We start from the raw sequence: 15405 nt of genomic DNA, 5'->3' as shown, positions 1-15405 counted from the left end.
TTACAAAAAATATTTGACCAACAAATGTTACAAAACCATACATTCAAAAAACATTATCTGACAAACAGCTTACGCGGACTGACAAATAAGTTACGCGTAATGACAACACATTTACGCGGACTGACAAGTAAGTTCTACGGAATAATGTATACTAATTCCTTATAAATTGGACAACCATGAAGAAAATTTACAAGGTGTCGAAAGTTGTGAAAATGAGTTCAGTCAATCAGGTATTAAGGAAAAGTTTCTCCAGCCTACCGACTTTTTTCCATAATCTGCAAAGAAGCAATCCTACCACCTTCACGTACATTACAAAGGATCAGTACAATCGTTTCCAAATTTGTTTCGTGGCATTGGGATGTGTGGTATGTAGTCCCTTATAGTAAATAAATATTTAGTTATTTCAAGTTGTTATATGCCTAATATTCTTATGTTGACTTACAGATTCGTACGTTTCTCACGTCTATGATACCAATCATATTCGTTGGTCAAGTACCTCTAATTGGGGCGTATGTAACATCCATGTACATTGCTGTTGCTTTAGATGGAAATCATGAACCCCTTCTCATAGCGTTTGCCTTGGGAACCATAAATTGTGACAATTCATGGTTATGGTTCATGAGGAGGCTTAAAGATTGCTTAGGTGACAATACAGAATTTGGTTTCATAAGCCATATGTCTGATTCTATAGACTTTGTAGTCCACAAAGTCTACCCTGATTCATATCATGGCTATTATTGTAAGAATATAGCCGAGAAAATACGCGCTTCCATCGGAAGCAATACAGTCGTAGAACAGTTGTTCTGGAAGACGTGTAAAGCGTATAATTTATCTCAATTTTATGCATGTTTGAACAATTTAAAAAATGAGGTAAATGGGAATGATCTTCATGTTGGATTAGTGTCTGAGTCCATAACTATTTTGGTATGTACTTGACCCGATGGTGCATGGTCCTTTTGGGTTGCCTTCACCAAAGCAACCTGATAGGATGAATTATGGAGAGAAAGGATTAAATATGATTTATTAATATATTATGAGAATAATATATTAAAGGAGAAATCATATTGTTTAATTAATATTAGTCAAGAATTAATTAGTAATTAGTTTTGTGACTAAAAGAGATTAATTAAACTTAAGGGACTAGAATTGTAATTATAAGATAATTGCAATTTGGGCTATGGATTGCCTTATATTAAGGAGTGGACGAATTCTATGGGGAAACCCATTAGAAATCGTACAAGGCCTTTAAGGAAAGGAGTCCATGGGTTGCTTAGGGCTTAAGCATCCAAATTAGGGTTTCCTTGTTAGATAACCCTAATAACCTCACTATATATAGAGCCCTTATGCCCCAAAACGTGGACAATCTTCCTTCTAGGGTTTCCACAAGTTTTGGGCAGCCTCCTTCTCTTCTCCTCTTCATCCTCTTGCTCTCGGTGTTTGTGAACCATTAGAGGAGTGACATTTGTGACTCTAAGCTTTCTAAATTCATTACAAGGAGGAATTGTGATTGTTATTGCTACATAACAATCAAGGTAATATCTTAAACCCATTCTTATGTTAATATGATTACTTGTATGCTAGAATTAGGGTTTATAGTCTTGGATAACTTGCATGTATAATAGAGAAACCTAGATCCAAGCATTAGGGTTTGTATGGGCACATAGGATGTTCTTATGACTAAAACCCATCAGTGGTATCAGAGCCTTGATTGGTTTCTATTGTATTGATGCCTTGTTGATATGTTCATGCTTGAAAAATTCGTTTTTTGTGAGCCTGTCTGATGGACTCGGCGAGTCCCATCGTGGACTCGGCGAGCAGGCCTCTACTCGGCGAGTCCATTGGGGTACTCGGCGAGTCCTAGCGTCAGAAAGAGCAAATATCGGGATTTCTTGATGTTTATCTTTGAGATACTTGCCTTTATCATATTAGATCAATATAAATCCGATTTTATGATATATATGAGCATATTCTTGATCTAATTGAAGATATTTATCAATTAATAAAATATTTACTTCCTTATATGATTAAAGTTAATTATTTCTACTAATTGGGTAAGTTATTTTACAAGAAATTGAAATTAGGTCAAATATAGATAATGATGAAATTAATTATTTAATTTATATTATTTGTTTTTTGATCCTTGTGTTATGAAAAGTTTCAATTTTTCCCCTTTAGGTTTTATAGTTTAAATTTAAACTCAAAAGTTTAGTTTTGAAATTTAAATAGTTGAAACCCTAATGTTTTGAAAAGGTTTCAAAACTTGCCCTCAAGTTTTGGAATTTAAATTTTGATTAAAAGTTTAATTTTGATATATATTTAAATTCTAAACCTAAATGTTTTGAAATGTTTCAAAACTTGCCCTCAAGTTTTGGAATTTAAAAGTTGATTAAAAGGTTTAATTTAGGAATTTTAAATTCTAAAACCCTAGTATTGTTTTGAAAAGTTCAAATCACACCCTTATGGTTTTATTAATTAATTAAGGTGTATAGTTAAAAGAGGTTTAAAAAATCCATACAAGTTTAGGTTTACAATTTATATAAATTAAAAGTATAATTGTTAAATTTGACCTCCTAGTATTTTAAAAGTGTAAAATACACCCTATACTATATATAACATTAAAAGTCTAACATTATATATATATATATATATATATATATATATATATATATATGTATGTATGTATGAATAAAAGTCAATCTTACCGTTAGTAGGCCTCATTCACGAAGCTTGTCTATAAGGGGTGTTTAAGGAAATTGCCTATAAAACGGCGATTGAATGGGTATCCACTCTTACCCACCGCACTCTTGACTAGTGTAGGGTCGTTAGCCGAACGGGTAGGATAGGACGAAACCTTCCATTATAAGTATAATGAAGTACAAAAGTAACTAAATGTTTTACAAATTCCCAGTCTTAGTTACTTAGGCAAAAGTGAATTGATGCAATTCCATGAAATTACACTTTGTGCCCTTGCGAAGACGTTAGTGGAGCGTGTGTGGTTAACCGGCACACTAAATGGTTCTAAGCAAAGGTAGCAAAGGGTGACTCAATGTTTGTCATAGTTCGGTGGAGCGTGTGTGGTTTACCGGCACATCGATTAGGTGACTGTAACATGTGAGGGCACCATGTAAGTTTGCATGGTTATTCACACCCGCTTTGTGATCCTCGGCATCCCAGTCACAAACTAGAGGGGCATATCGAGATTTAAACATGCCATTGAAATGTTCAATGAATCTCAAAGGATCTAGGAGTTTTCATAGATTTAAAACTTAAATTTCTTTTTCGTTTTTCATGGTGGAAATTAGTGAATCGTCATTCACTTACCTTCAAATATTCTGCAACTAGATTACGACATCCCTTTTCTAGGTTGTAGCGTATTGTGTTAGGTCCTAGCCTTAATATCTCATTTGGGTGATTTATTAAGGACTCAATCAATCAACTAACTTGAATTCGTTTTCTCCCGTTTTGTAGATGTCAAAGTACGACAACTATGGTCTTCCCAAATCCCGTGGAACAAGCATTCCGCATGAAGATGATATTCCACGATTCGATCGAGGAACAAGAGATCATGCTTCACTTCCTCCACCTCCTCCAATTATTCTCCCTAACCCACAAGTTCGAAGGCTTGAAAAGTTCAAACTCACTCAAGCCCTTTTGGCAAGTAAACATAAAGAAGGAAAGTCGGTGTGTGCACACATCCTAGGGATGAAGTCACACGTTGATAGGTTAAGAATGTTAGGATCTGTTGTCTGTGAGGAGATGGCTGTTGACTGGGTTCTTCAGTCACTTCCTAAGTCATATAGTGAGTTCGTAAGAGAGTACTATATGATGAACTACGACATGACCCTTATAGATCTCACTTATATGCTTATTGCTGTTGAATCAGCAATGGTTTGGCGCAATGGAAAAGCAAAGTTGATTGGTGAATCTGCCTTCAAGATCTCTATGGATATAGACAATGGCAACGAAAGACATGCTATGATCGAAAAGTTTGATCATAAGAGAAAGGCAATGTCTGAAGTAGTTCCATGTCCTGTTCCAAAAGAGTCAATTTGCTTTTATTGCCAAGAGAAGGGGCATTGGAGATGAAGCTGCCCTATTTACCTAAGAGATCTAAGAGATGGGAGAGTCAAAACGTATGGCTCTGCTTTAGGTAATAAAATCCATTGACTAACTCTTTTAAGCTTCTATTCTAGATTCTTAATACATAATGTGATAAGATTACAATTGATGTTTTATAGGATCGAAGAAAAAAAAAGGAAGCTTAAGGGAAGAAGTGAGCAGAATCTAACCGCGAAGGAATGGATTTCGATCGCATTACTTGAAGATTAGATTCTTGAGCTGCTACTTAGAGTTAGAATTAGATTGCTAAGAAAGATGTATTAGCATAGTTTTTCAATGAATTGCATTGTAAGGACAAATTTTTCCGCAATAAAATAAAATTTGATTTTATATTATTTATTTATCCTTGCAATGGCGTATATGAAAAATTGATGTTTGAATGTTTCTAATATTAGAAATAATGGATTTGATTCTTAATTATATTATTTATGGAAATGTCGAAAATTTACCAAATAAGGAGAGTTTCTCATCGCCCAAGTTTCAATTGGACAGAAACTTGGAATCATGCAACTTGGTTGCACGATGAATGAGAAATTTCATATTTGGAAATTAGACTAATTCATTGACAAAGTGTCAAGTGAAGGACTAAGAGATCGAGTACACAAAGTTGCGTGTTGATCAAGTCCACCATAAGAGTAACAAGATATTCGTCATGATTTACTAAAGGCTTAGTAAATATGATTATACTTATAAGATTAAGTGTAATTCTGAATTGATTGAAAAAGTTTAAATCAATATCAGAACGAATAAGAAGAATCAAGTAGGCAGAAAGATAAAAGTTTCTCCATTCTAAGAAGAAGGGAGAGTACCTTTTATGCTTTATGATAGGTCTTAATGATTAAGAACCATATCTCAATTGATCCTCTAAGTGAGTCTTAGTACAATTGTATGTATAAGAAAAGGAATCAAGAATTGAAGAAATGGTTAAATCAAGAAGTCAATCATACTTCGTTCCAAAACAAGTCTTAGAGTTAAAAATGTGAAATTGAGTGATAAGTATTAAGAAGGTTTATAACATTCATCAAATGTGGAAATTTGTAATGTCTTGGATAAGACAAAGACCAACTAGGACCAATTTATGAAGTGTTTTGATAAAAACTACACTAACTCTTGAATATTTGTTTGTCAAGAAATGTTTATTGACAAGAGAATCTTATATGTCAAGGAGTCAGTGGGAGTCTTAATGTGTAACAACGTAAATTTTCAAACAAATTTTTAATTTCAAAATATAGTATTTTTATTCCAAAACAAGGCATAAACATTTCAATTGTCATGTTAAGATTACAAGTCATCTAAATCCCAAGATCACAAAACATCCTTCAGTGTGTACAGATCACGCCGGTGCCTTCCCACGGTCCTCGCTAGTACCTGAAACACATACGTAACAACTGTAAGCATAAATGCTTAGTGAGTTCCCCAATATACAACTTACGCACATACACCTTTCCAGGCCCTGACCTTCCGGTCCATGTGTCTCAGGGGACTTCCGTCCCTGCTGGGTAAACCTTCCGGTCCTACCCACGCCGACCTTCCGGTCCATAACACAACGCCTTCCGGCCCATAACATATTCGCCTTCCGGCCCATAACATAATGCCTTCTGGCCCATATCAAATATATCATACATAGCACATAAAATACGCATATCACATATCATATCTGACCTTCCGGTCACACAGTCAAACCCTTCCGAGTACAATATAGTGAGAAGACTCACCTCGTGAATGTCGAAAGCTAGCAAATCCCGAAGTCACTCGTACTCGATCCGCCGAGCTATAATCTCCCTATAATATCATACATCTCTTATTAACACTTTTATCTTCTAAGTTTGACTATCCCTAAGAGGTCAAACATAGGTCAACCCTGGTCAACGGTCAACGGTCAACCTGACCTGACTCGGCGAGTGCTAGGGCGACTCGGCGAGTCTAGACGTCCTCACTAGTTCTCTAAGATTCCCTTTCTACTCGTTGAGTATCCTCCTTGACTCGACGAGTTTCTCCTGGAAGAATCGCGGGGCTACCCCGACTCAACTCGCCGAGTCTGAAGAACAACTCGACGAGTCCCAGTTAATCTTCAAGCTACTCGCCGAGTCTGCTCATCGGACTCGGCGAGTCTATGCCATGCAACCGCTCAAACTGCTTTCTAAGGTCAGAACTGCTCCGACCATTCCTAGGTCTGGCCTCCCTAGACTGATTCATCACGTAAGGCCCTCATTTCGGTGCTCATAATACACCCCATGACTCATAATTTACATTTTGACCTAAGGCATAAGGATTCCAATCCAAAACCTCCATTGATTCCCGAAATGCTCAGGCATGGGACATTCTGGACCTCCAAAGGTCCCAATACAGAGTTCCAATCGCTTGGGGGACTAAGGTAATACTCAATCTAGCCACAAAAGGGTCCAATAAACCCTAAATCCATATACACATCAACATAGAGGAGTGTAACTCGAAATATTACCTGAATAATGTGCTCTCTGTGTCCCCAATCTACAGAACGTGGTTCCCTTGTTGTTCCCTTGACCAAAGCTTCTTCTTCCTTGCAAAGCAACACTTCCAAAATCAACAATGGTCTTCAACCTTGCTCCAGGCACTCACAATCGATTTAGGGTTTCTCTCAGAGGACTAGGGTGGACAATGAGGGCCAATAAGTCCCTCATATACGTCCCAAACCCGAACGGTTAGGGTTTTCGCTAAACAGCGCAGACTCGCCGAGTCCATATCCGGACTCGTCGAGTCCAGTCGCGAACCCGCGACCAGATCCGCGACCCTACTCGGCGAGTCTAGGCTCCAACTCGCCGAGTCCCCTCTTAAAGCACCCAAAATCATAAATATAACAATACCTGCAATTCCGGGCTATTACATAATGGTCTTGAAAGGTTTCAAGAACAAATCAAAATAAACCTTATCGATCATCACTAGCACACGAGTTGAGGTTTACAACCTATCGTGTTGACACTATTTTGTTTCTGTGCCATTCCAATTGAGTTAATTATGCATGTGAGTTCTATGAGTTCTCATTTGAATGCATAAAAGGCAAGGACCTTGATCAATAGAAAGTACATTGATAGGAAAGGGTGAGCTGCTTAAGTACTTGGAAGACATGGTGGGCAGCTGTGTTACCATAAGGCAAGAAGTCAAGATTAAGAAAGTTCGGTCTATATGAGTTTGAATTTGTCGTAAACTTTGGTTTTGACAAATTCACATGGATAGGAACACATACACCATTAAAATCTAAGTGTCAAAAGATTTCCTCCTTCATGAAAATGACTATGAGGAAATGCTTTCACTAAGAAAGATTTTAAAAAGATAGTGATTGTGAAAATTGTATTCTCGAATTCGATTATGGTTACGGTATCCCTTTCCATGATTTGAATTGTGAGGTTTGGCAATTAGTCTGAATTGTTTAGACACACATATGATCTATCAAGGGCAAAGGTGTATAAGCTTAGATAAAGGATTATCAAAGCATTAGGTATTAGAAACATGAACTTAAGAAATTCAATAAGCATTGTTTTTCTGAAAGTTAAGCTGTTTCTTAATACATGTCAAAGCTAGTGGGAGCATAAGTGTTATGTTTTAATAATAATCATGATAGTGGGAGCATAATTGTTATGATTGTATGATTATTATGAAAAGTATTGCAAGTTAGCAATATTAATTATAGAAAACAATAGTTATACTTTGCAAAGGTGCAAGAGTTGAAAAGTTGTTTTGCTATAATTAAGGGAGAGAATATTATGCCTCATTTCAAATCTAAAGGCTTAGGTTGTGAAATGCTAATAAATTTAGTCAAGGAAACATAGTGTGTTCTCAAATTTCGATTATGATTACGGCATTCCTCTTCATAGATCGAATTTTGAAAACGTAGCACATAAAATATTATGGCAGAAGATTGATAAAGTATCGAATCTTCATGTAAGACATTATGCATCATGTCCCATACGCTTCGGGTATAGGGTTGATTGCAAATGCTATAATATTTGACCATTCTAAAATTTTCCAAATGTCTAGCGCATTTAGAGGGAAAAGGACAAGAATCGGTTTTGACTAAGATAATTAAACAACTATCAAAGGACAATCCAAAGTTCGCCTAGGATTGGTCGCTTGTGAGTAGTTGGAAGTATAGTATTGGATGGACCATATCGACATTATTATGAATAGATAAGATTCTATTGAGAATGAGTTGTCATATGGTAAGTATGGAAAGTTTTCCATATTGGGAATTGAATATTGAAAAATCTATGTTTAGATTAGAAACTTTTATGCAAAAGGATGTTCAAAGGAATGTACTTTGAGTGAGAGACATCATATCTAAGGAATTATGTTGTAACAATCTCTGATAGAGGACTTTGTAATTCATTGGCAATAGTCATTGTGACTTTAGTGCAATGACATTACAAAAGGATCGTTGCATAAAATTTTAGAATCTAACATATTCCATAAGTGACAAGAATTTGATATTCTTTCACTTGTGAAAAAGGATTCGCAGTTGTGAAATGAGTATGATTGGAAATGTGTTCAATCTGATCTATTTCACAAAGTAAGAACCATAGGTAAACATTGTGTGCATGCTAGGAGCATGGGACAAGTGTAGTAATAATTCGAGTAAGAAGTTGATTACCCGAAACAACAAAATAATGAGTAATAGATATGGTGATAAATAAATGGTGTTTTATTTATGCTCAAAGGTTTGAGGCCATATGGGATTAGTATTATTCTTGTGTTTCACTTTGCATGTTTTGACTTCCTGAATAATTTAATTGGTTGAGAACAGTCAAATTATTCAAACGGGCCACAGTCGTTCATATGTTGGAAGTAGGTATGAATGAAGACTGTCGTGAATTGGTGTGTGGATTGTCTAAAGAGCATTAGACATAAGAAAATGTTAGCTGCAACGTTCATGAGTGCTTATGAATATGATTTGAGCATTGGATTAAACCCACGCTCACTTGGATCACTTCATGGATTGTTATCACGAGTGATTGGTGAGACGATAACATCTTATATTCTTGAAACCGAGATGTGTGAGTTGTATCTTGCAAATCAGTTGCACATTGATAATATGTAAACACACCAGTAACTTGGTGTCATAAAATATATTGTTGTGTGTGATTCGGTGAGTGAGTGCAAGCGAGCATTGAATGAAAGTTTATTCGTTCCTTTTATCCAAAGTAGGATAAAAGCGATATCTTTGGGCCCCTCAATGATTTAGTGATGACAAACGTAAATAATTAGTCAGTCGTCATAAATCGGAAGTCAAGAAATAGTACAGAGAGAATGATTAGAAATCATGTCTCATACGATATCTAGAATGGATGAATATATGATCCCTTATCTAAAGGAAACGCATATTTGATAGGATCAGAGTTGACAACGACTTTGGAAAGCTACGATTGCATATCAGGATCTGAAGTCATACGCATAATAGTTATTAGACTTATCCAAGTGGGAGACTGTTGGATTAGTGTCTGAGTCCATAACTATTTTGGTATGTACTTGACCCGATGGTGCATGGTCCTTTTGGGTTGCCTTTACCAAAGCAACCTGATAGGATGAATTATGGAGAGAAAGGATTAAATATGTTTTATTAATATATTATGAGAATAATATATTAAAGGAGAAATCATATTGTTTAATTAATATTAGTCAAGAATTAATTAGTAATTAGTTTTGTGACTAAAAGAGATTAATTAAACTTAAGGGACTAGAATTGTAATTATAAGATAATTGCAATTTGGGCTATGGATTGCCTTATATTAAGGAGTGGACGAATTCTATGGGGAAACCCATTAGAAATCGTACAAGGCCTTTAAGGAAAGGAGTCCATGGGTTGCTTAGGGCTTAAGCATCCAAATTAGGGTTTCCTTGTTAGATAACCCTAATAACCTCACTATATATAGAGCCCTTATGCCCCAAAAACATGGACAAGCTTCCTTCTAGGGTTTCCACAAGTTTTGGGCAGCCTCCTTCTCTTCTCCTCTTCATCCTCTTGCTCTTGGTGTTTATGAACCATTAGAGGAGTGACATTTGTGACTCTAAGCTTTCCAAAGTCATTACAAGGAGGAATTGTGATTGTTATTGCTACATAACAATCAAGGTAATATCTTAAACCCATTCTTATGTTAATATGATTACTTGTATGCTAGAATTAGGGTTTATAGTCTTGGATAACTTGCATGTACAATAGAGAAACCTAGATCCAAACATTAGGGTTTGTATGAGCACATAGGATGTTCTTATGACTAAAACCCATCAGTTCATCGGCTTGACAATATTCCCATTGCAAAATGGGTACGGGCTTGTTTTCCAAGAATACGTTTCAATGTTAAATTCATTGACATTCCCGATATTGTCAATTGGTTTAAAACAAACACGCATGAGTTTCCAATAACAACAATCATTGAAATGGTTCATGACTCGATGCAAGCAGTGTATCTTCGACGTGCTGCGTTTGGAGGTAATTATAAGTTATGACATCATTAAAATGGTGAATTGATATGTTTATTATATGTTATGACATTATAAGTTTTTTTATTGATTCAATTGATTTCACAGGGGATTTCCATAATCTTCTAACCCCTTATGCACTTAAGGTGATTCATAAAAGATTTATCCACTCTGATGGTTGTAGGATTACGCATATTGTTGGCGATAGGTATGAAGTGACTAAGTATTCAACAACCGAATATGTCCAATTAGACCATGGTATTTGTATGCATGACAACGACTAGACAAAAAACTATGCGAACTGACAAACGCAGTAACGCAGACTGACAAAAACCTCTACGGACTAACAACAACTCTCTGCGGAGTGGAAGGGACTATATATAGTCATGGATGGTCATCGGATTTTTCGTATAGAGTTATAATTTTTTTTAAAATTTAAAATGACTTCATCTTCATCTTTGGATATTTGCTCGTGCAACGAAGTTGATTGTTTCTATTGTGATCCGATCGACCCTTTTCTTGCACCATCACCAAATTTAAGAGAGCCATATATGTCGGTGGATACTTTGTAACAACTACAATGGGCTGAAGAACAACAAAAAAAAAAAGATAAAGACTCGTCTCGGGCTCTCACTGAACGTCATGACCTCATTGCAGCGGAGTGCAAAGATGTTGAGGAAAGGATGACGATTACAAAAAAAAATCAAAGATCATGAGGAATGGATAAAAAATACTAAGAAGAATCTCAAACTGTCTGAAAAATGGCTTGCTGACAAGGATGCAGAAATGATAGAACTTGGTAGGCAAAAGGACCGTATAGAAGATAAAATAAGAATAAGGGACGGCTACATAACAATGGAGAAAGAAAAGTATCCTTTGCAATTCCCTTAAGTTAATTACCGTTGTTGTATGTTTACTATATGTTTCTAGTTTGTTGAATGTATTAACTTTGAGTATTAGTTATTATTCTACTAGTAATTATGCAGTAATATAATCATAATATTACCCATCATCTTTAAAATAAACACACCAGCTCAAAGTAGACAAATTAATGCCCTCTAAAACAAAACATAATTAATTATAAATACAACATCAATCATTCAAATCAAACATTGAACAATAGTCTTCTCTCTGCGTCCCACTCGTCCAACGCGTCTCTTGTGTCCCGTGCATCTCTAGCGTCTCCTGAGTCCCTTCTGTCCCTTTCCCTTTTCCTTTTGTGTTACTACCTGATGCCGTACTAGTTTTTCTAGCCTTTTTTTTTTGTTTCTTTGGGACCAATGCCAGACAAGTCGCTGCATTATGTGTTGTACTATCACATCTACTACACCTTCTTACTATAGGTTCCTCACCTTGTGACAGAATACGATTTCTGTTTCTCGGTCTACCAGCTTGACATGTATCCATTATCTGGGGTTTCACAACCATCATGTCAGCAGGAATCTCCCAATCACACGGTTCTGGAAGGAGGTAAACCAGCTCCTCATACGTACTTCGGTATGTTTCCATTTTGTAAGCATCTATAGCCAGATGTCCGAAGTTAGTTTTTTTCAAGTGCTTCAAGACCATTATCACATGACCACAAGGCAACCCAGTTCCTTCCCAATATTTTCATGTACAAGTCTCTTGCCTCAGATCAACTATGCCACCATGTTTGAAATCATGAACTTCATAAAGTGCATCTGAAACACCAGAAACGGACCATCCTGGCGTACGCTCTTCATTTTTACTAACTACTTTTTTAGCCCACTCGGTTAACACTGTTGAACGTTTCCTTATAAAGAAGATATATATAATTAACTAATTATTCGACCTAATTAAAGTTAAAATAAAATTCATACCTCCTTCGATGCGACGCTTGTAACACCATTCCTGTGAAAGACGTCGGAAGAACTCAAGAAGGGGTATTATAGGCATCTTCCGTGCATCAACAGATAAAGCATTCATGGACTCTGCACTGTTCGAGGTCATGTAATCGTAACGTTTCGACGGCGAATATGCTCTAGTCCATTTAGCACGGGGAATTTCACTTAGATACGCTGCTACTTGCGGCCTAGTAGAACTAAATCTATACCACACTTCTTCAAAAACATTTCTTTTGTAAGCTTTCACAAGCCTCCAAAACAACACTTTTGTTTTATCATTTTTCCCAAACTTGTGTACTATGTTTCCTAGTATATGAAAAGCACACAAGCCATGATGAGCATGTGGAAAAACATTTTCAATACTAACGCGAATTGCATCGGCCCTATCAGTTACAAAAGTCAATTCTTGACAATCACCAACACATTCATACAACTTTTCAAGAAACCATGTCCACGTAAGACCACTCTTTTTTTTTTCATATTCCGTACGCAAGGGGCAGTATCTGGTTGTTCCCATCCATAGCTATTGCATGCAATATGGTTCCCTTAAAAGCACCCTTCAAATGGGCACCATCTATAATTATAACTTTACGACAAAAACTTTTGAACGCTCGTATCTGCAATATATAAAAATGGAACACATAAACACTCTATAATTTGTTTACAAAAATTATATATTAAATAACAACAAGTTTTTTGTATTTACCGTGCTCCCAATGGCATAAAAACAACACTCGAAACAATCTTCAGAATCTGTTTGAATATACGCAACTGTACCAGGATTATGCCTCTTCAAATTGTGAAAATAAATAGGAAGTTTGGCAAAAGATTCTTCAGAGGATCCCAACAACAGTTCCATAGCATATTGTTTTGCACGCCAAGCTTGTTTGTAATCTACGTTGATTTCCAGCAAAGCATTCAAATCCCTTGATATTTCATTAGGCCTCCAAACCTTGGAACGAGTTTTTCCCATAATCTCATGCAATATAGTTGTTGGATAAGGTGTCTAAGTCCATAACTCTTTCTGGTAAATACTTGACCCGACCCGACATGGTCCATTTGGGTTGCATGACACCATGCAATTGGATAAACTAAATGAGAGAAATAACACATATGGTTTATTAATATATTATAAGTTCTAATATATTAATAATATTATTTAATTAGTTTTGATCAAGAATTAATTAAGTGATCAAAAGAATAACTAATTAAATATATGGGTAGATTTTGTAAATCTTCCATATCTTATATAGTGGGCTAAAAGGCTCCACGGGTTATCAAGTTGGGTTCCACCCATAGGATGCTCCATGGATGCTCCATGGAGTTAACCCATGGATTGAGAAATGAAGAGTCATGTTACATTAGGGTTTTACCTAATACAACACACTATATAAGGACCATGTCTCTCCCCAAAATTGGCTACACTAGTGATACACAAGAGAAACAAGAGGGCTTCGCCGATTTTGAGTGTGTTAAAGTATTCTCTCAAGTTTATACTTTGCATTTGGTGTTGTGTGAAGCATTTGAGGCATCACACTTGAGGTGCTAGGCTCACAAGGTTTCAAGGAGCACTTACAACAACAAGGTATGTAGTTCTATCTTTTATACAAAGAAAATTGTACCCCATGTATGCTAGATAGGTTCATAACCTTGGAAAACAACTTTGCATGATTATTAGACAAACATAAATCCAAGGTTATTAGGGTTGCATGTACACTTAGGAAGTGTTAGAATGCTCAAAACCCATCAGTGGTATCAGAGCCTAGGCTTGCTTGTCTGATTTTTGTGCAAACTGCTTGAAAAATCGAGTTTTCTGTTTTCTGCCCGTATGAACTCGCCGAGTCCATGACCAAATGCAAGCTACTCGTCGAGTCAGTTCATGCACTCGACGAGTAGAGGCTGCAGTTTTCAGAATTTCGGTTCTTGTTGCTGGAAATGGACTAGGAATACTACCCTAAACTGTTTTGGTGTTTTAAAACTTGTTTTAGTTGGTGTAATGTTCATTTTAATCCATTTACAACAACAAGTTATCAAAATTACAATTTTTTTAAGTGTAATTTTTGATTCATGAAAGTGTTCATATTCATGTTCTTGATCTTATGATGTTTAGATGATCATAGGAATTATTTGTAACCTATGTGGTAGTTTAATTCTTGATCATAATGTGTTTTAATGGAGTCCATAACTTGTCCTCAAGTTATGGAAAACCAAGAGTCTCACTTGAATTAAAACCATTAAAAGAACACAAGAGTTAGAAAAATGAAGAGTATTCATTTTTATTACTCTATTTAACTCATAAGTTACAAGAAATGAAAAGTTTTGAAAGTTTACAAAACTTGCCCTCAAGTTTTGGAACAAGTAAAGTCATATTTAAAACTTTAGTTCCAACCCTTAGAATTTTAAAAGTTAAAATTCAACCCTTATACTTATAATATTATAAGTTAATAATATATATATATATATATATATATATATATATATGTATAAGATTAAAGTCGTCTTACCGCTAGTACGCCTCATTCACGAAGTCGGTCTATAAGGTGGGTATAAGGTTGTTGCCTATAAATGGCAACTTAATGGGTGTCCACTCTCACCCACCGCTTGCTTGACTGGTGGAGGGTCGTTAGCCGAACGGGTAAGAAAAGGACTTATAAATTCTCATTAAAAGTATGATGAATATTATAAAGTAACTAAATGTTTTATTAAATTTCTAATCTTAGTTACTTTAGGTAAAATGTGAATAAGGTGCTAATCCATGAAATTACACTTTACACTTTGTCTAAGTCGTTAGTGGAGCGTGTGTGGTTAACCGGCACACTAACTTGGACTTAACAAGGTAGGTAAAGGGTGACTTAATTTTTATCATAGTATCGATGGAGTGTGTGTGGTTAACCGGCACATCGATTGAGGGGTAATTTATTAAGGGTACCAAGTAATTTGCATGGTTACTTCACACCTCCGTTTTGTGATC

The 15405-nt window shown here is 35.9% G+C and overlaps 1 protein-coding gene across 1 annotated transcript; it reads right to left on the bottom strand.

Annotated features, from left to right (window-relative positions):
* Window positions 1-11661: 11661 nt before the first annotated feature.
* LOC111883611 (uncharacterized) lies at window positions 11662-13407 on the bottom strand. Its single transcript, XM_052766583.1, has 5 exons — window positions 13141-13407; window positions 12924-13051; window positions 12411-12817; window positions 12189-12329; window positions 11662-12089 (listed from the first exon to the last, which is right to left on the bottom strand). Exons 1-5 carry the CDS (start codon window positions 13405-13407, stop codon window positions 11662-11664), a joined length of 1371 nt encoding a protein of 456 aa, XP_052622543.1.
* Window positions 13408-15405: the final 1998 nt, after the last annotated feature.

This window comes from Lactuca sativa, chromosome 8 (assembly GCF_002870075.4).
Source record: "Lactuca sativa cultivar Salinas chromosome 8, Lsat_Salinas_v11, whole genome shotgun sequence".
NCBI lineage: Eukaryota > Viridiplantae > Streptophyta > Magnoliopsida > Asterales > Asteraceae > Lactuca > Lactuca sativa.
Note: the sequence above shows the minus strand (reverse complement) of the source record. Positions and strands in the feature narration are given on the sequence as shown.